The 22418-nt window shown below is 42.9% G+C and overlaps 1 protein-coding gene across 3 annotated transcripts in view; it reads right to left on the bottom strand.

Annotated features, from left to right (window-relative positions):
- Nucleotides 1–22418, bottom strand: part of GLI3 (GLI family zinc finger 3) — a 254324-nt gene that overhangs the window by 106575 nt on the left and 125331 nt on the right. For all 3 annotated transcript variants that reach the window (XM_081930977.1, XM_081930978.1, XM_081930979.1), the window contains one exon: nt 8042–8147. In XM_081930977.1, coding sequence (XP_081787103.1) covers nt 8042–8147 — 106 coding nt within the window. The remainder of the gene's footprint in view (nt 1–8041; nt 8148–22418) is intronic.

The raw sequence follows: 22418 nt of genomic DNA, 5'->3' as shown, positions 1-22418 counted from the left end.
TTTATTTGTCGGATCTTTCCCTCTTCCGTCCCACCATGTTTTCTGTACTACACACAGCGCTGTCTGTTTGAATATCTGAATCTGTGATGCATATAAGCAAGGTTTGGGCACAAATTCCTTGTATTTGGATAAGTGAATTTTCATAAATGAGCATTTGGGTAGCAGGACTTGCGTGTACTATGAATTCTATTATACAGCCCCAATTTCTTTTGCCAAAGAAACAAAAATGTATATAATAGACAATCATGGTGGAATTACAAATATTTATAAATAACAAACTGAAACCAGCCCACAAATAGGGTTTGTTTATTAGACAGATGGGATAGCAGTCCCAATTCACTGCTTGCTAACATTGTGCTCCATATCCCATTGTTCTATATTCTGCTCAATACAGTGTTCATTCTAAAGATGCATTATATGATCAAGGTAGTGCGAATCACATGGCTGGTTTATGACTGTCTACATGGAATGTCTACATATTCATTGCAAACCCAATATTCAATCCTGCTGCTCACAGGTAGCCATGTATTTGAGGTTGCCTACAGCCATTTCATTGTGGACAGCAAGGTTGTAACAAATGAAATTCCCTGGAGATGCTACAGGTGTTTTGTTTTAAATGTATTCATTTTATTGAAAGCTATTTTATCAAAATTGTCTAATGCCAAATGCAAACTGTAACATGGACATGATTTACTTCTAAGCAACTAAAACTATTTTAAATATTAAGCTCTGAGCATTACTTGTATTTAAGGCATTCAAATATTTTATGTACATGCAATCAGCCAGTGGTAAGTAGCTGTTATTTATAACAACAGAAGAAGACTGTAATTTACACAGGGCTAAACTGGGAAATAAAATAGCTGAAGGAGTTAACTGTTAAGGCCAATGAAATTAGAATTGAAAAATACACTATCTTCTTTTTGCTTTCTTCCACCCCGTTACATTTAATCTAATTAAATCTAACCCATAGTTTCTGCATTATTTCTTCCATGATCAAAGAAATGTGGAATATAAATTTAATAAAATAAATATTAAAACATAACTATAACTAAGAAAACAATCTGTTTGCTTCCTGCATGTGCATACTGCACACATACAAAAGTTGCAATTCTGCACTCACTTACTTGAGAGTAAGCTCCAATAAGCATAGTGGGACTTCTGCATGTTTGCAAACACAGAACTGCATTGCACAGAAGGAAGTGGTTAACAGTGCTCTGTAGTCCTGTAAGAAACTTCTATACATTGGCATTGCACCCATGGTAGAACTAGATCATTCCAAACTTACTTATTTTGCAGGATGTTGGGGCTGCAAAGGTTCAGCTGGTGCATATTACTGATGTCGAGTAAGTTAGTTTATTTGTGTTACTAATATAATTGTGCTTTAAATTTATTTTGTTTTATAGCTGTTGTTTTTAGAGCTGCTACAGATGTTGTGAAATTATTTCTTATTGCAGATTGCCATGAGCCCACAGGAAGGCAGGATATAAATGTTTTAAATAAAACAAGCTGTTTTAATAGTACTCATCCCAAAGCAGAAATGTGTCTTGTTTTTAGAAGGCAAGACACGCACAAATTCTAATGCTCTTTAAATGCTGCTACTGAAAAACAGTTTAAGTTTTACGTTTATTCATGCTAAGCTGTAAATTGAAGATGTACAATAGGAATACTAAGAAATCTAAACAAGTCCTAACAAACAGGTTTCATTAACTCAAAGTGACACATTTCAGTACATATTCATAAGGTTGGGGAGGGGGTTATTATCTGGCTGTAATTGCAGTTGTTCTAACACCTAATAAGCTATGGTTGGAAAAACAAAGGCAGGTTAATTTGTGATTTCCTCTACTCATTTGGAGGCAAATTAAGTGTCAAACAGCTAATACGGAACATATTTCATTTTATGAGGTTCTAATTTAATTCTGCACCATATCGTTGATGCCTTAATATGGGGTGGTTTATCTGAAAGAGGAGTAATTTATAAACCTTTTTTCAACGGAATCTTTAATGATAGGATATGATAGCATAATTATAGCAGTGGCTGCTTGTCCTAACGTACACTACAGCATCTGACAGCAATTCCATTGCCAAGCTAACCCTTTATTCTGAAGGGCTTCTTGACTCTCTTGTGTATGTAATTTTGCTCCAGAGTTAAATGGGATAAATAATTTCTGTCCTCAAGTAATTAAAGTAACTAAGATACCATTTATCTTTCTCAATGGGAACATCTATTAAGAAAACCCCTTGTTCCATTTTTCTTTTCTTTCACTCTTGTCCTCTTCTGAATCCCCAGAAATGCTAAGGCTTTATTTATTTCTTCACCCGGTTTCACTGACAATAATGCTTACCATCCATTCAAAGAAGAAAGAGAGAAAGAAGCTGGCTAAGTAACAATTAACTTGGGAGAATGACCAAAAAATGGTACGTAGCCGACACAAAGAATTTCGTAGCACAACTACCAATCAAGCCTTGTTTGCCTAACCTCCTGCTCTATCACTGAACACAAGACAAAATGCCAAGGCCTCCCTCCAAAAAACTCCAGCTCCTTTCTCTACATAGAATTTCTCCCACCTGCCACTTTTATTTCCCCTTTCTCAGCACAAGAATCAGAGAAGGGTTTCAAATGCTAACCAGGAGTGGTTTGATGTCATGGACTGGCTGGATGTCAAGGAATGGGGAGAGGCACCAGCTAGGGAACCCCCAAGGGAAGAAGACTCAGAGCCAGGGAATGGGGGGTGGAATGACAACGAGTGGTGAGAGGGTGAAGAGAGCAGACTGGGAGGAGGTGGTGTCAGAAGCAGAAGAGGAGACAGGGTTTAGTGAGCAGGAAGAGGCTGTGGCAGAGGGCAGTTCAGAATCAGAGGCTGTCTACTTACTGCAGAAGTAATAGTAAGTAGACAGAAAATGGTATTTCGACCTTGACAGAAGATGCAAAAAGTCTTGCTGGGGTTATAGCCAATGCTCAGAGAAGCAGGATGTGGGTGGTGCTGTGGTCTAAACCACTGAGCCTCTTGGGCTTGCTGATCAGAAGGCTGGCAGTTGGAATCCCCACAACGGTGTGTGCTCCCGTTGCTCTGTCCCAACTCCTGCCAATCTAGCAGTTCTAAAGCATGCCAGTGTAAGTAGATAAAAAGGTACCATCACAGCAGGAAGGTAAATTGCATTTCTGTGTGCTCTGGCTTCTGTCACAGTGTTCCGTTGCGTTTAGTCATGCCGGCCACATGACCCGGAAAGCTGTCTGTGGACAAACACTGGCTCCCTCGGTCTGAAGCGAGATGAGCGTCACACCCCTTAGTCGCCTTTGACTGGACTTAACTGTCCAAGGTTCTTTTACCTTTACTCTTACTCAGAGAAGACCACTGAAATGAATGAGTCTTAAGTTAGCCAGGCCCATTAACTCCAACTGGTCTGCTCTGAGTAGGACGAGAATTAGGTACAACCCTCCTTTCCCTTTTACTTCTGATGTGTGTTTATTGCTATTTTTACGAGGGGAAATAATTAACTTTCAAACAAAGATAGAAGATCTTTTAGGCCAATGCATACATTCAGCAGAATAAAATGTTAAAGACTTTTCCTGGAATGCACCACTGTAAGGAAAAGCAATCTGAACATCCTCTGTTCCAAATAAAACTTCCCTGCACATAGAAGAACAGCATGTGAGATAAAAGGCTGAACACTTCTCCTTGAGATGCTAATTTGCTTTCTAGAAAGGAGTTTTTTCAATGGGGAAATATTAAAAAATGTTATCTCCCACCTTCACTCTGAAAGGGTACATCCCAACAAAAGCTTTACTGTTAGATAGAATGTCTGAATGTCTCAGAGATGAATAGAACCTAACAAGTCACACCCAAGCTGGAGGACAATGTTAAGCGTAACATGAAAGCCACATTACACATTCGCTTTGGTCTGCAGACCTAAGAAGAGTCTGCAACCCTCAACTATGGATTAAGTCCCACTGAACCCAACAGGACTTATTTCTGAAGTAAACATGATTAGTTAGGCTCGTGTTGTAAGGTTAAGAAAAGGCACAGCAATCCATAGGCCTTCTTTCCAAGCCAGTTCTGCATGCTATTATTCTCAGGGAGTGTTGAATTTTCAGCAATGAGTGCACGGGGGTGTCCTCAAAAAAAAGAAAGAAAAGCCTTTGAGCCAGTTCAATTCAGACCATTCAAATGCATTTTACTGCGCAACCGAGTACAATCCAAATAATAACAGATGCAAATAACCTCAATGGAAAAATAAATCACAGTTCCTGGAAGTCTTCTCTCCCCTCCCACTACTCCAACTGTAAATACAGGGTCCCCCGCTTTTCAAGCCCAAGGAAGAATGCAACACAGATTTATTGCTAGCCTTCAGGCCAATTTCTTCTGAAATTACAATTTGGCTAATAAGAGACTGATCCAAAATAACTGCTGGTAAAATATTGTGTATGTTCTTGGGCATATAGTTAGGATTGTTAATATCAATTAATTCTGCTCACAGAAGACGACTTGTTTTAAAACAAATTCATTTTTTCCCTGCAGTATATATGTAATTACACAGCTGTAACTAATAGCCATGGAGAAGCAATCTGCCATCTAAACAACTAGCATTATTCTTCAAAGTATTACTTGTGCTTTTCTTCCTTTATTTCCACACTGTGAGAGAGATTATTAGAGATGATTAAATGTATATATCAAGCCTTTTAGCAAAGGACTGAAACTGCTTTGTGGATTTGGGTTTTTATGGATTATAGTAGTTCTTCTGGATTTTATAGTTGAAAAGAAGACACTGGAACCCCCCCCCCCCCGCCCTTCCGTTCTATGTTGACATACCTTTCCCATCCATAATAAAGCAGTGTTTGATTTTGAATAAAGCCCCCCACCCCAATACATGCTTTCACTAGTATTTTTTGTTAACTTAGTGTAAACTGCCACACTTGCAATTTTGTTTGGATTACAAATCCATCAATCAAATGACTGGGTGTACATGCATGCAACAATTGTAGACTATGACAATCTACCCCCCCCCCCAAAAAAAAATTCATCCCCTTTCATAGCAGTCACTTGTGAAAAGCTTTTGACACCATGGGATATTTTTAGCAAGAAAGAATTCCAACCTAATCCAAAAACTGAAAAGGGGGGGGGGAGCTTCCAGGAAGGGGACACCCCAGTCCCAGTTTCTATTGTGATATTTTACAGTGTTTGGTACTTTTTAATTTAGTACAGTGTTTCCCAACCGGTGTTCCGCGGCACACTAGTGTGCCGCCAGGCGTTGCCTGGTGTGCTGTGGGAGGGAGGCGGGCGAGTCGGGCGGCGAGAGGCGGGGCGGCGGCGGCGAGGAGAGGCCGCCCAGCGCGGGGCTCTCGCCGTCTGCCTGCCTGGCTGCCTGCCTGACGCGCAAACCCCCGGCGCAGGCGCCCCGCTTGTTGACACGGGAGGGGAGGGGGGAGAGGAAACGCTGCTGGTGCCGCTGCTCCTCGGCGGCGGCTCCTCCTCTCAGCCCGCCCTGCCTATATTTGCACCAATCCCCGTCCACTAAAGCATTCGCGCCTCCCAATGGGAAGCCTTGCCGGGCGGCGGGCGCTGCTGCCTGAGAGTTCTGAAGCCACGCCCACTTTCCCAGAGACTGGCAGTTCTGAGGGATCCAGGGCAGGGCCGGCGCGCGCGCGCGCGCTTCTTGCTGCCCGGGCGCTTGCTTTAATCCCGCCTTCCCTGGGAGGGAGGGACGGCGGTGGCCGCGAGCGTCCGGGGCGGGGCGCGCGCTGGCTCTCCCTGGCGGCCCCCGTGCCTGGCGTTCTATCAGTGCGCCTCCTCTCTCTTTCCCCACCCATCCTCCACGTGCTGCGCTCTAACCCGGAGTTAGAAGTGAATTAGAACACGCCCCCCGTGTGTGGTGTTTTTTTTTTGCTGCTCCTCTTTTTTTAGGGCTTTTTGGCGGCTTTTCGGACGGCGTCGAGGGGTGGCGCCCACGCTCCTTGTGCGCCCGCCCCGGAGGCTCGCACGCGCGGTAGTGCTAGAGGAGGAGAGAGGTGGGCATGGCGGCTGTTATGGAGCTGTTGCTGCAGGACGAAGTGGCAGCCAGCGCTGTCGTGCGGTGGCTGAAGGCGAGCCAGAGCCCCTGCGCCGTGGAGGTAAAACGCGCAGCGCCGCCCTTGCTTCACCCAGCCCTCGGTTCGAGCGGGAAGTATCCGGGAAAACGGAGTTGATGCCGGCCTTCAAAACTCTGCGCTCCAAAAGGGAGGCGGGAGGGGGAAAAAACAGGTCGCCCACTTGAGGTTTCCTCCTCTGGCGGGATGCTAAGTGGGAAGCTGCAGCCTTCAGGCCTGCGCTATGTGAACTCCTGAAGGGCTCTTGCGGCAGCTTTTCGGGAGCCCAGGTGTATATATGTGCCCCCCTGAGGGAGCCCTTCACTGAACCTGAGAACCCTGCTGTGGAGTTGGTGGGACTGAGTTGCTGTGCGCCCTTACGAATCCTTCCCAAATGCAGCTTTAATGATTCAGAAACAAGACCTACAGAATTCGTTGGAAGTTACTATTTTTTTTATTTTTTTTTACATAAGTAAAAAGTGACCTTTCCCCATCTGGCATGGTGGTGTGCCTCGAGATTTTTTTCATGAAACTAGTGTGCCTTTGCCCCAAAAAGGTTGGGAAACACTGATTTAGTATTTATAGAATGACAACTCATAGAATAAATGTCAACAAAATATATAGGTAATAGTTGGTAGCTACCTATTACAAGTTTCACTGCTAAGGCAGTAGGATTGTTTTGCTTCAGTGAACCCACAGACAGATAAACCCCAGGCATTCCAAGAGTAAATCTTGCCCTTTTGCTGCACCACAAAACCTTTCCAAAGGTACAATGGAACATTTAAGCACCTCAGTTTGCAAATCAGGAAGCACCTTCAGGGATGCACACTTTCTCTCTCATTCCCTCTCTAGCTTTTCTTTGTCTCCCTTAACCATAATGTATTTCTTGCAACATGCAACACTGCAGACGATGGATTCTGTTAATCAGGTTGGCCTCTCTTAATCAGGGGTTCCAATAGGTTTGCAAACCGAGTTTAAAAGGGAACCTATTTAGCATTAGTCATATTTAGCATCAGTGCAGAAGTCATGTGGCTGTTTATCAGGAAGGGCTGTGATGATCAGGGCTGGACCGTCCATGAGGCAGCTGCCTTGGACAGTGGAATCCAAGGGACACTGCTGCAGAAGTGAGAATAAATAGCTTCTGGGTTCCTGTGAAATCTTGTGGGGCTCTCAAGGTCTTGCTGGAACCCAGAAGCGGTTACATTGCAATCCCAGTAAACAAAGCTTTGGTGGGGATGGGCACAGGGTGTCTCAGGTGGCAAAACAGGACAGCCATCCTAGTGCTGATGCACTGATGGAGCCAACTCAACATTCCCATGAGTGAGTCCATATAACCTTGACCTCACTGCCACTTTGGCTCCACACCATCAGACAGGCGGCTCCTGTAAAACACATGCAGCTTTCCCTGTGTTTTTCTGGTAGCACAGATAGGAAAGCTATGACACCCCAAAACCTCCTGGTGGCATGATATCTTGAGTCCACTGTGGGGAATTATACACGTGTGTGTGTAATCACGCTTCAGTCCAGCCAAGTCTGACACTAATTTGCCTACCCTGCGCCTATCAATCCCAATTTCTCGGATACTTTGCAAAACGAAGTAGAAATGAAATACAGATAGGAACCAGAGTCAGAAAAGGCATATCGTAAGAAAAATTGTTTGGCTTTCGTGTGGATTCTTCCAGTCATGTGAAAGGCACTGAACCAACACCACAAAGTTATCACGTCATCTGGAGCCAATTTTCATTACAAGAGCACCTCTAAACATGCACTGAGTGTGCTCATTGCAATCAACCCATCCACATTTAGAGGAGGAGGGTGTTGCTTTTAAACTATGGGGAGACCTCTTAAAGGGGTCTGCTAAAGGAAGTTGTTCTCCTGCTGCTATAGGTTGCTCAAGCAGCACAAAAGATGCCGTGACTTATGATGTTTTTCTTCAGCTGTTCTTTAGTAAGCCAAGGTGCTGCAAGAGTTCATACTTACACATGTAGCGGAGGAATGGGAGATGGTTCGTAATGATAACGCCCTTCATGGTGTCTTGCATCAATTGGAACGGGAGGGTGGAATGCTGGGAAAAGGTGAGGCGGATCTGAAAAAAGAAACATGGGTTTCCAAATCTCATTGTTATTGTACCTTAGCAGTATATAATATTTAAAAGATCCAATAAACAAGTCTGTGTGTACACACTGCCAACCCCCCCCCCAAATAAATATGTAAGAAATCTGCACCCAGGCAGCCCCAAACGTTGTGAAAAGAAAATATGAGTTGTATCTACACGGATAATACGAATTATGAACATTTGAATAGTTTCTCTTATTTTGCACTGTTAAACTATTTTGCCTAATTCTGCTATTTGTGGGGAAGGATAAGGATCTCTGCGTGGCATGCAAGCTCTACCCTCTGGCCTGTGGTTGGCATCCGTCTGTCTCGGGAGCCAATGGATGAGTGAGCCTTCGGGGGTCAAACCTCTGGCCACCGAAAACTCACTGAGCAATCCTGTTGACGTTTCTGGTTTCGAAGTGCACTGCCCACTACCAAGCATGGCTTAGGAACACAGCAAGAGGCCTTGTAGCTGACCAGACTATTTGTCCATCTAGCCCAATTTATTCTACATTGGCTGGCAGTGGCCGAGGTGGCTCTTTCATATCACTTGCTACGTATTTCTGGCTGGCTAGAGGTGCCAGGTACTGAACCGGAGACCTTCTGCTATGCAAAGCATGAGCTCTACCACTGAGCTACGGCCTATCACAAGCAGCCATAAGGCTTAAAAAAGAAAAGAAAGAATACAGAGATTCTCAGAGAATCACACCACATTTTGAAATTTTCCGCACCCCTGAAGACACAAACCTGCCAAGAAGCATGAAGAGGCACACAGCAACAATAATATTGCACAGCACTGAATATACCTTTGCATTTACATGTACCCAAGCCAAATGTGTAAGATACAGAGTTTGGCTCATCCAATTTGCTTGGCACACATGAATATTCATGTCTTAATTTTAATATTCTCTTTTCATCACTTTAATGGAAAATTACATAAAGAAGTCTTTAATAAATAATTGCAGTGCGCATATGTGAAGTGTCAGATCAAAGAGATCAGCTAGCCTTTCATAAGCACACCCCAATATTTATTATTATTAGCATGTGTTTCTTTCTTTTTTTAAAGTACTTGTAAAAATATAGTGTAGCAAAGTCCATTGCAAAGTACTACTGGAGCTGCCCCCCCCCACATACCTCCCTAGTAATGTTTCATAAATGAAGTGCATGATGCAACATGATCAGGATTAGTGCTTCTCCACCCCCTGCAAACAGCAGACAATTAACTGGAGGGGGAATGTTTACTTCACTGCGTCCTGTGTTTATTCTACCACATGTTAGTGTGGCGAAATATAGAGAAGCTGCAGCCACATTATTTCTCATAACGTCTTGTTGGCCACAATTTGTTGCAGTGTCTTGGGTGAAATGACAGAGGAACATTTCCTCCTCTTTCCATTCTCCCTCACATGTTCACAACAGCATTAGTGGAATGCAGAAGAAACTGAGGTTTCACTTGGAAGTTCTTCCACCAGCCTCCCTTAGGAAGCTGTAAGAAGCAAATATGCAGTGGCCCACAAAGAACATGCAAACCAGAACTTGGGTCACAATACAGAAAGGCTGAAAAATCCACGATGTAAGTACACTATTTAAAACATGCAGCCTGACAAAAGACAGCTGTTTATAGTAAGGAAAACAGATAATAATTCATTCCTAATGGATAAAGTGTTTATTACTACTACTACTAGGGACACGGGTGGCGCTGTGGGTTAAACCACAGAGCCTAGGACTTGCCAATCAGAAGGCCGGCGGTTCGAATCCCCGTGACGGGGTGAGCTCCCGTTGCTCGGTCCCTGCTCCTGCCCACCTAGCAGTTCGAAAGCACGTCAAAGTGCAAGTAGATAAATAGGTACCGCTGCTGCGGGAAGGTAAACGGCGTTTCCGTGCGCTGCTCTGGTTCGCCAGAAGCTGCTTAGTCTTGCTGCCCACATGACCCAGAAGCTGTACGCCGGCTCCCTCAGCCAATAAAGCGAGATGAGTGCCGCAACCCCAGAGTGGGTCATGACTGGACCTAATGGGTCAGGGGTCCTTTTACCTTTTACTACTACTACTATACTGCCCTTCATCAAAGGTTCTCAGGGTGGTTCCCAACATGTGGAAATCTAACGAGTAAGCTACTCAGACACCATCCACATGAACAGAGACCTCATATAAGTTCACATATATCAGATCATATTCAGATCACAGTTGCCATAAAAAAAACTTTAGATTCTGACTCTTAAATTGCTTTCTTACCAGCAAGTCTGAATTGATCCTGAACCTTGGGGAACTGCAATGGATTGCTAATGTAAACGACAAAGTACCACTTAAAACAATAATTTCTAGCGCCTCAACTTCTGTCCTCCCTCTTAAACACAAAGATATAGGCCTTGATTCGTATGGGAAAGTTCTCTGCAACCCCCACCAACTTCCACAAGGCTTAGCATGAATTATAGGGACTCACAGGGGCATGGAGCTGACACACATTTCAGTTCATGTGGAGCAACCTCTGTGACAAACAGCGAGTCTTACTTAAGAACTTGCATTTGGATTCTCCAGTAGAAAACATTAACCATAAATGCTGTGATACCTCATAAAAGATTGTTTGTATTCATCTCCTCCAAGACAAACATCCCTTCACATTGCTTAAGCCCCAGGCTGCCAAGATCGTATTTCTGAAACAGGCACATTAAACAGCTTTCGGTGTGGGTTTCTTGGAGTAAGGAAATCCTTAAAAAGCGGCCAATCCTTTGCACCTATCCTGAAATAATGCCACCAATTCTACCCACACTTTATCTTCTTTGTTAAGAGACATGTTGGAGCATATAGAAGCTGAAAGCTGCCTGTGGTACAAAGGCAAAATCCTAAAATGTTTACATTGACTAGAGCTTCAACACAACAAACTGAGCCTGTTCCAGATGCAGAATTCCTATTTGATACCAGCTCAACTAAAGACTCCATTCACTTAATCCAGGGGTAGGCAACCTAAGGTCCAGGGGCCGGCCCAATCGTCTTCTCAATCCGGCCCGCGGACAGTCCAGGAATCAATGTTTTTACATGAGTAGAATGTGTCCTTTTATTTAAAATGCATCTCTGGATTATTTGTGGGGCATAGGAATTTGTTCATTTTTTTTCTTCAAAATATAGTCCGGCCCACCACACGGTTTCAGGGACAGTGGACCGGCCCACGGCTGAAAAAGGTTGCTGACCCCTGACTTAAGCCTAGCTAATAGGGAGCATCCATAACTCAGCAGCAGGACCACATGCATTGAAACCAAAAGGCTTGGAGCACAATCCCCCAGATACTTTCAGATCACCCTTACTTACAAAGAAGCATCAATCCTAGCAGCCTGATGTATATAATTCATGTGTAGATGAATGAGGACCATATGACTAAATTCCTACATGGAAGCCACTTTCAGGATCATGCCTGCTGATAGTTAGCTTTCTGTACACAACTGCAAAGCCCCTATGTTTTCACATTTACTCATACAAGAAAATGCAGTTTGTGAAGCAATGCAAGTGCTCTTAAGCATCTAATAGTATTATACTGTATGCAATTTAAATACTGTAATATTATGCCGCAAGAAACTTGATCATGAATTTAAAGAGACCCTTTTGTGAGTCCTCTTGCATTAAGCTCCTCACCAGTTCTTAATTGCACCTTGTTTGCAGTTTCCATTGTGTGGGGAGGGCAGAGACAAAGCAGTCAATCACTGTAACAGAGCTGTCTACAGCCACCAGCATGATGAGAAGAAATCCGAAAAAGTGGCATTCACCATAATTATCCAGCTCAGAGTTTATTCCTTACACATGAGCAACACAGCTGTGGAACATCATAGCTCAAGCAGGATGTATGCTAAGTTGCTGCACTCTAGCCATCTCTTGTTGCAACCCTTGACAAAATACCACATGGTGATTTTTCCAAAGTCAAGCTAAAACTGCTGAAGCAGAATAAAGTGCCACTAAACCTGGCTACCCCCTATTTATCATGCAATTTCCTGACTGATGGTTTCACAAACCAGCTGCTAAGTGCTGTGTACTCTACTGCCAAAAAAGTAACATGTGAAATGGGAGAAAGGGGGGATAATGTACTCAACCATTGAAATCAATTGCACCAAAGGAATTGAAACTCCACACAGCTCACAGGTAAACAGTAAATTCTACATGCCTGTGGGTGCAAAGGGAGGTGGATAGAAACGCTTTGAATATTCATACAGAAATCTTCTTCAAATACTTATTTGAAAGAGCCCCTACAGAGAGAACTTGACTTGAACCAAACTGGGGACCTTATAAATATGTAACTGGTGTGTGTATGTGATTTATCTATGTATGGCTTTTATAGCTGCCAGCTTGGTTTCCTGTTGGCTCGCTCCTCCTAATACAATATTTTTCTTATTATATAGTCTTACCAGAAAAGGAAAGGGCATCAGTCCTTAAATTGACATCTGCCTCATCTACCTTCACTCTAACCAATATTTCCCCAGTGAAGAAATATACTAAGGATTGTCTGATCCCCAAATTGCCAGAAGAGGAAAATATATGAACAGCGCCTATGGAAGTGGAGTCCTCTTAAATGAAAGTCAGTGTATAGGGCTACACTGGAAATATACAGGACTAACTAATCCAAACAGTGGGATATAAGTTTTTCTTTAATGGGTCATGCTACGATAACACAAATGAGCTGGAACCCATCAACAGTTTCTGAGCAGTTTCTTTTTTCAAAATTAAGGACTACGTTATTCCCAAGCTACGGGCAATGCAGAGCAATACTGGCAATGAGAGGCTTCTATGACCTTTCCTATTTCTCTACAAGGCCAATGACTCTAGTTCTCCAGGGTGTTTCAGGAGCACAACTTCAAAAGGGCCAGGGGGTTGCTGAGAACTGTGACAGGCAGCATTTCTCCTTTTTCTTCTTTTACTCTAAAGGGATTCCTCCCCACCCCAACTAAGGGGAACATTCAGTCATGTAAGCCTCCACCTGCAGCAGTACTACAATTCAAACACAGGTATACTAGTGATAAGGATGCTGATATTGGTGAGCACAGAGAAAAGTACTAGCCATACCTTCCAGGAGCTGCTGAATCAAGAAGAAACAAACCCAACCACTACTCCAGGTGAGGAAACCACAGTTAACTCTGCCATCAAGTCCTCAAAATCTTTGGCTCCAAAGCCCAAGGACAGACCTCTTCTTTCAGCTATCACCTTTCTTTTCTGTCTTGATTTTGTCTCCGGCAGTTGAGCAGTGGTTTGGGAGAGGGGTTTTTTTCTGTGGTTTTTTTCTTTCTTAAAGTGAAAGGCATCTGTTCCCTTCCTCAAACAAGATATTCCCCTTGGGCTCGAAAGCAAAACTTTTCATTCTGCCTTCATAATGAATAAAACACAATCTCCTGCGAAACTTTAATGATAATAACATTTTCTATTGAAATATCAAAGCAAACGCAATCTTCTTGGGAGGCTTGCTGAACTGAGGGCATGGTTAATACAGACCAATAGGAGTCCTCTGACAGGCATTAAAGGTTTTCCAGTATCTTTCTTATTTATCACTTGTCTACCTGCATATGTGTAATCAACATTTTGCATCAATGTGAAGTCTCTGCTAAGTCAGTGCTATACCCATTCCTGAAGCATTACTTCCCTCCTTTGAAATAAGAAGTGCAGAATATGAACACACTGAAGATGTACCATTAGTGCGTAACTCAGCAATTCTGCTTCATGATCTTAGAATATCAGTTCTCATAAAGGCTTTGTCCTATTGGTCTCTTGTTCAGTTGGTCTGGTAAATTCACATAGTGCTTTATAAACTATGTGCATGGTCCTAGGGAACAGCTGACTAACTTCAGCCACATCTATTTTTTCATTCTAGCATGAAAAACAAAAAATAAAGAGAAAGGCAATTAATATTCAGTTTCTTCTCTTGACGATGAAGCATTTTTCAGGGAGTGATGGGGAGGATACATACTGCTACATCTGTCAGTGGAAGTTAGGCTGCCCAGTGTTAGGGTGAAGGTCATGTCAGTGCAGGAAGGGTAGCCTGGAGTGGGGGCTGGCTGTGGGCATCTTGCCAAAGAAGGATGACTGCAGTTTTGCTTTTCCCCATAGAGTAGAAAGCAGTGTTTCGGCTATATGTGAGAAAATAAGAGGTGTGCCCCAGGAGGGGCTCATCAGAGGAAACATGCCCTTTACCTATGCCCATAAAGATGCCAGTGTGCACACCTTTTGCCACTGTCTGAACTGTGCCCCCAACTCCAGGCTGTAATTGGGGACCTATGGTATGGGGCAAGGGAATATTGTTTGTGCCCTCTCTATTCCAGATTGCAGCCCATTTTGACTTTATGTCAAGTCAAGTCAAGTAACCTTTATTGGCGTCACATAAGAACATTCAGAATACATTTAAAATAGATAGGCCGGTCAATGACAATCTCGTCATTGACTTTATGTGCAATAAACACACTAGCTATCCATTGGGCTGTAGAAGCAGTTGGGCAAAAACGTGTTCCTGCTATTAATACTCATGACTCGAGTGCAGCTTTCCCCAACTTGGTACCCTCCAGACATTTGAGACAACAACCTTCCATTATCTCTGATGGTTGGCCATGCAAGCTGGGGCTGGTGGGAGTGAAGGCCAAAGCATCTGGGGGATACTAGGATGGAGATGACTATTATAATATTTGAGACAGGTTTCCCCTCCATTTTCATTTTGTCTCAGAGAGGTGTGGTTTCCTTCTCTTTCTGCCTCAGAAGCCAATTAGTTCTACGCACTTCTGCTCCTCTCCTGTAGACTCAGCAACACAGTCAACAAAAACAGTTGACTATGATCTCCATGTACAAGGCAAGAAGGTTGTCAACTAAATAATGCCAAAAGTGAATAGTGCCATGAAACAAAAGCCCTGGCAAGCAGAAACAAATGTCTGCATTGGTCTTCTGTCCCTGACATTTCAAAAATGTAGTAGGTTCTGACGGCTACAGTCTGGCTGAAGCCACAGCACACCTGGAACCTGAGCTGGAGACCCTCCAGGTCTAGATTTGGGTGCAACTACTAATTGCCTTAGCCTGGTCCTGGTGGGGGCCTCCAGGAGATGTCCCCAGTGGTGGACAACCTTTTAAAACAAAAAGAAAGAAAAGATTGCACTGTGTTTGACGGAGTCCCCTTACTTCTCATTTTGTTTCACTCATAACATTTCTGTGCAGAGTTTCCAGAGCTCGTTCCGAGCAACACATTGTTCCAGCTGGAATTCCCCCCTTGGCAAAGCAAAGCAGCGGGACCAAGTATTACACACACTTGGTATCTGTTTTGCCACCTTTGTGTTTATGTAAACCAAAACACCTTATGGGAACATACTTTATTTGTTTTCGGTGGTTCCCCAACAATCTGGGTGCCAAATGCTTGGAGAATTAGCTATCTGAGCTGGAAGAAGAAAAAGGCTGGAAACATTTTCTACAACTGGCAGCCACTGAAAGCTCCTTAGCAGGCCAGATTTGCTGCAGGTATTGGCTAAATAGCTGCTGGCTGGCTTTCAGCTAGAGCACTTTATTGCTTTCCACAGTCATTGCAACTCCACTGTGTACAGATTTAAAGACCTATGTTTAAAAAAAGAAAAACCCAGTATTTTAGTAGTCCTGTTATTACCTGTTAATAAGCAAGCATGTTAAAATTCCCCTATCAATGTCAATTGGCTCCCAGAAGTTAATAGTATTTACTTAGTGATCGCCTAGAATTTGTTAAGAGCTGTAAAACAAATTTAGGGAGAGGCTGCAGCCCCAGATGGAGGATTAAGGGTGTCACTAAGGGTGGAAAACTGGACAGATCTGAGCCATTTCCCCATTGGAATGGACAGGAAATGAGCAAGAGCATGGCAGGGCACAGTTTTCATTCATGCCAATGAGTTCCCAGTGGACTGTGCTCCACGTTACTTAGTGGGAAGCAGAGCGTGTCACTTGGATTGTCTGCTTTTGGCAACTAAATGCCTTGGGCTGGCTTTGAACTTCAGGATAATTCCGTGTTACGGCTCAAAATCCGAAGGGATGGAATTGTGTGGTTATTAATATAAAAGGTAATTGTGTTGGCCAATAAGAAAACTTCCGAATTCCATATTAGGGCAACAATGCCTTTATTATAGCAACTAAAACGTCACAATTAACCACTATTTTCATGACTAGCTTGTCTCTACTGTTAAGTTACCTCACATGGGGACTGGCCTAGCCAAACTGGGAGGAGAATGTTTTCATGCCCCAGCAAAGAAGTTCAGCCTTCATCTTTCCCCATAAAGAGGCAGGCTAGATGAAAATGCATCTTCCCAAACATGCTCCGCGATGCCTCGCCAGGATTACTTTGCAAGATAACTGCATGGCCAGATACCGAACTATGGCCAATATGAGAATCCAAGTCTTTTGCTCGTGTTAGGTGATAAGAAAGATGCAAACAGACTCTTATGATCCCTGAATGTCCTTAACTGGCTCCACGCACTAGACAGCCCTGGTTTGTTTTTCCATATAACCATCAGGCCCAAGTGGTTATTGAAGATGCGCAAGAAGATGGTGGTAAAGGAAACTATTTGCTTCCTGTCAATAATGTGTTTTAATAAAACTGCATCCATAGGATGCTTTTTTAAAACAAAACAAAACAAAACTGTGTTTCTTGAGTAAGAGGGGGAAAGCATTGTCAACAACAAAAGTGCAGGGATACACAACACAATACATATCGTTCTCTCTTTCTCATATATATATATGTTTGTGTGTGTGTGTGTGTTTGTGTGTGTGTATGAGAGGCCAAAGAAATTTGCTAGCTATGGAGTACAGTTTCCACTTAAGCTCTGCTCTTGGCAACTGGTATAACACCCCTTTCAAATTATCTACAGTTCTACATCACAAGTACATGTGTATAAACTCAAGAAAACAAAACAGAAACAAATGGCACACTCTGGTCCTGTCACAATGTTATTTGGAATTGGAGTCTTTTCCTGGAATGCGTGGAGATCTTGTTTTGCCACGGGCCCTTTTTTATAACTTCTGGGTCGTTGTGGTGTTCTTTAACAAACTTAATAATGTGCTCTCTGCAAGAAAATGACAAATTGGACTCTGCCAGAAACTGACAAAAGAACCCCCTTCCTCTGTTACTTCAAATGCTCTGTCGCAAGTGGGAAAGCAATTTATCTCTCTCCCCAGCCCAAACAACCATTCTGGGCTGCATTTTCCGCTCCTCTAAGTTCCCTGCACATTGGTGTTTACACCATGGATAAAGCTCACACCCAAACAAGCAAACAAACAAATTCAAGAAAAGCGAGGCAAAAACAGTTTCATCTCTAGGTTCCAGCTGTGTGCTTTAATCCAGCTGCTCTGGACTCCTGCCTGGCTGCATACATGTTGATGGGATCTTCCTACAGTCACATCTTTTTCCTTCTGTGGTGGTAGCAATAAAATACATAACACCAGGAAAGTTTATACTACTGCATATAAATCAGCCCTAACGCACAGAAACTTTCAGCTCCCAAAATGCATTCATAGCTTTCCAGAATAATGAGAAAATGGAATTTTCTAAAAACCAGAGTTCCTGATTTGGATGATTTATTAAGACTGAAATCAGAGAGCATGACCTCAACTAAATTCTGTCACACAGAATTCAAGCATTTTTGCTTTCACAACTGGGGCTAATGCGTCCCCTGTAGCCAATGTGGGCAAGGAAATTCTGCACATTTACTATACCCTATTTCACCTGTATACGTTGGCAAAAGAAACTAACATACATTATGCATAAACACATCCTTTGCAAATACTGCGACTATGCGGGTGAAGATGTATCCAAAAACAGGCATAGCATGTCCCAATCTACATGTTAGCACACTCTGAGAAAGTTTTGAAATTTAAGAACATTCTGGAATTATTAAATCATATAATTCAGATGGAAGGAGTGATGGGCACTGGTTCAGATGGCTTTTAAAGCACTGGTTTCCAAAGGATTATACAAATTTATAGAGGACAGGCCTGTCAACTGCCGATAGCTAAATGGAATCTGAGATTCATAGGTAGCATTGCTGAGGATCAGGCAACTGAGGATAAACAATGGAAGAGGCTGCTGTCTTCTACCTGGAGGCATCTGCTTGGCCAGTACTGCAAACAGGATGCTGAACTAGGTGGAATTCTTGGTTTGATCAAATAGGGCTCTTTTATATTCAAATAAAACTCTTGAAACTAATTTCCTAGACCTGCCCTAAGCACCTACGACGTGGCGGTCGTAGAGCACAAATTGCAACTCACCAAACCAAATGCAGCCCACCAACCATGTACGATAGCCCACCAGAGACTCAACGGACATCCTGCTTTTACTGCCATCTGCAGAATACAAAAACAAGATCGCTGCCACACATCTTACAGGCCTGTGTGTAGTTTGGTAGGTCACAACAAAACACAAAATGTACTCTTAGAATGGTACTAATGGTACTAACACTTATACAATTGTTGCAGATACGTTTGTGGCCTGCCTCACACTCAACAACTGCAAAGTAGAAGCAACTTCAAGAGGCATCTAAAGTGGCTGATTTGTATATCAAGCTCACCCATGTGCAGTGAACCCACCTTGCAGACTAGCCCCCATCACAAGTCCTCTCCACTACCCCCAAGCCAGCTCATGGGGTTTGTTACTGCTCTTATTTCCATTTTCCATTCCCTATTTCCATTTTAACCTAAAGTTGCCACAGGGATGCTCATCAGCTCATTGGTCAGGAAATGTGAAACGGTGGCGTATGCACGTGGTCCCAGGAAGGTTCCCCATGAGGAAATGCAACCCTTGGGCTGAAAAAGGTTCCCTGATCCCTGCAATAAGTCCCACCAGCTGCTGATAGATTTGTACTCTGAAGCAGTGAGCCACTTCGGAAGTTCATGTTTTATGTTCTGATCTATTTTCTAATATTTTTAACAATTCTATATGTTTGTAAACTTGATAGTATGCCACCTACGGATTGCCCTGTGTTAGGCAAAAAAATACAATAAAGTAATCATTAGTAAAAACATAATTTCTACCTCTCTCTTTTCTTGTTTGCCTCCCACAGTGCTGAAAGGCTTGTGCCTGGAATTATGCAACAATGCAGTCCTACACGTCTACTCAGAAGTAAGTCCCATACAGTAAAATGGAATTTACTCCCAGGTATAAGTGAGCATAAGGATAAGATTGCAGCCACATCCTGCAGTTCTATTTTTGCCATTTAAATGGTCATTACTGACATAAACCCACAACTTCTGGCATCTCCTTCAATATGCAGTTTTCTGTCTGCCAAATCATTAAAGAAAATTAAATCCAAACACAGATCCCTTTTCCAGACCTAAATCTCATTCTTTTACTATGTGTGTACATTCCTCTGAGTATAAGCCTATGACTATTTTCCTTTTCCATCATTCTGATCTTTCTTTCCAGATAAGATGCCTTTAGTACTATACCAAATTCTGAATCAATGCCACATACTTTACTCCTTCTACATCATTCATTTTGCCCAAAAGTTTTATAAATCTTTCCAAAGAGTGGTTTAGTTATTTAATACTGACTGGCTCTTGCTCTTTCAAGTATATTTTTACATACAGTGTTCTTTAATAACTTTGTTACATTACTACAGACTATTTTGAGTTCTACCAAACCATATTTGCCAGTTCTATCAAACCATATTTGCTCTTCCTTCTTTGAGGGTTAATTTTTCCAGTCCTTTCTTTCCTCTCCAGTAGGTTCACACATTTCAGAAATAGTTATCACACACCCATTTTCCCTTACTTATAACAAGAAGCTAATACTGCTATCACACTGCAGTTACTTTTGCTGCCAGCGTTGGTGCTGTGAACTGCAGTGTCGCTCTTCCACCATTGTTCAAGCAGGAGAGTCCATGCAAACCTTCATAGAAACTCGTTCTAAAATGCCTGGTAACTTTTAAGGGGGTATTTAATGCACACCCTTCCTTAAATGAAAAGGGGTGTACATAAGAATATCTTGTTAAAAGGGAGGAAGGGCTGCATCATTTTAGCATGGGATTCCATGGAAATCGCTAATAAAATGAAGAAAAAAACCTTTGCCTTTTAGCATCACCTTAAAAAGGTAAAAGTAAAAGACCTCTGACAGTTAAGTCCAGTCACGAACGACTCTGGAGTTGTGGTGCTCATCTCGCTTTACTGGCCAAGGGAACCGACGTTTGTCTGCAGACAGTTTTTCCGGGTCATGTGGCCAGCATGACTAAGCTGCTTCTGGTGAAACCAGAGCAACGCACGGAAACGCAGTTTACCTTCCCGACGTAGCGGTACCTATTTATCTACTTGCACTTTGACGTGCTTTCGAACTGCTAGGTTGGCAGGAGCAGGGACCGAGCAACGGGAGCTCATCCCGTCATGGGGATTCGAACTGCCAGCTTCCAACTGGCAAGTCCTAGGCTCTGCGGTTTAACCCTCACCACCACCCACGTCCCTCTTACATCATCACCTTACATCATTGTAATATTGTGCGATTGGCATGTGTGCAGCTCCACTCATCTGTCAAATTTGGCCCATGAGGCCAATCCAGATAAGGATCTGGGCTGTGGAGCCAACAAGGCTCCCCTACCCTAGTCTAAGGTAAATTTGATGAGCGCTAAGGGGAGTCAGTGGGGTTTGGAGAGCAATGCTAGCAGGGCACAGTCCCTAGTAAGCCTGTCTTTATATTAAGCTTTTCACAGTTACAAATTCGAAGAATAATAATTGTGCCTTGGAAATACATTAATGCCTCATGATTTTTTTTTATCTTAATTTGCATGCCATGACAGTCAGCTTTGTAGCTGCAAAGGGTAACACCAAAATATGAGATGGTAGGATAATAGATGCAAGAATCACTCATGCATCTTCTTAGAAATGTAAGGAAAGCCTTCCTGGATCAGAGAGACCACAGGGCTCTCTAGTGTAACAATAGCCAACCAGATGTCTCCACAAAGTACACAAGCAGGACAAGAAGGTAATAGTTTTCTCCCACTGTTGCTCCCCAGCAACTGGTATTCAGATAAATTACCTGGTGGTAATGGAATGCATGACTCCATAACATAGATCTGCAGCAAACACTTCCAACATATGGAACTGACATAGGTTAGGTGAAATTGGTTCATCACTGACTTGTACACTACATGATTTGGTCTAGTGATTTCACCTCTGCTATTCCGGTTTATAAAGTAACACAGGTCCTAGCTTCAGATGGAGAGAGGCAGTCCTTGAGGTATTGCGGTCCTGAGCTGTTTAAGGCTTTATAGGTCAAAACTAGCATCTGGAGTGTTTCACAACATTCCTTTAGAGCACAAAGACTTGTGGACTATTCCCCATCAGAATATGTAGTTTATCACAAGAGATGTTGGGAGGTGGATTATCTAGACCCATTTTTGTTTGCTTTCATGTCTGTTTCTGCCCCTGAAGCAGCTTTGGTTGCCCTGAAAGTTGACCTCTACAGGGACACAAATGGCAAGTGCATCTCTGTTGACTTTCATTCATCTCTTGGGAGGCTTTTGATACCACTGCCCATAATATATTGCAGAATCTGCTCTCTCGTAAGAGTTAGAGGTACAGCGATAAGGTGCTTCACATCAACTTGCAGAGATGGTTGCTGCAGTAGAGGAGTTCTTGTTCAACCCCATGGCATTTGTGTTCTGGAGTCCCACAATGTTCCATCTTGTCACCCATGCTCTTTAGCAACTACATGAAGATGCTGAGTGAAGTCATCAGGGTATTTGGAGAGCAGTTCCATCAGTGTGCTGAAGACATCTTTGTCCTATGAGTCAGATGAGTCAGTGCAGGTGCTTGGAGACTGTGATGTGCTGGATGAGGGTAGGTGGCTCCTAGATGGTGGAATTAGAGGGGGGAAGCCTGTTTTAGATGGAAATAGCAGATGTCTAGTTAGGGGATACTTCTTGATGTAGAACTATCAGCGGAGACACAGGTAATGTCAGTGGCTCAGAGTGTCTTTTTCCAGATCTTGCTGGTTCACCAGCTACAGCCTTTCCTGGCCAGAGATAACCTGGCCAGAGTGATCCATACTCCATCTCCAGTGGTTGTTGTTGTTGTTGGTTTACATACATTACACACACACACACACACACACTGTTGATAAAAATAAACACAAAGTAATTCACAAAACAAATATCATCTATCTTCAAACATAAGAAGATGATGGTCTAAAATAATCTCTAATTTGGGGTTGGGTTATTGTAATGTTCTATGTGTGAGGCTGCCTTTAAAAACAACCTGAAAACTGAAACTGGTAAAGAATGTAGATTGTCTGGTGCAACTAGAATCATAGAAT

The sequence above is a fragment of the Podarcis melisellensis genome (assembly GCF_964234715.1).
Source record: "Podarcis melisellensis genome assembly, chromosome: 12".
NCBI lineage: Eukaryota > Metazoa > Chordata > Lepidosauria > Squamata > Lacertidae > Podarcis > Podarcis melisellensis.
The sequence above is the reverse complement of the archived record's forward strand: the minus strand, read 5'-3'. Positions and strand labels throughout refer to the sequence as shown.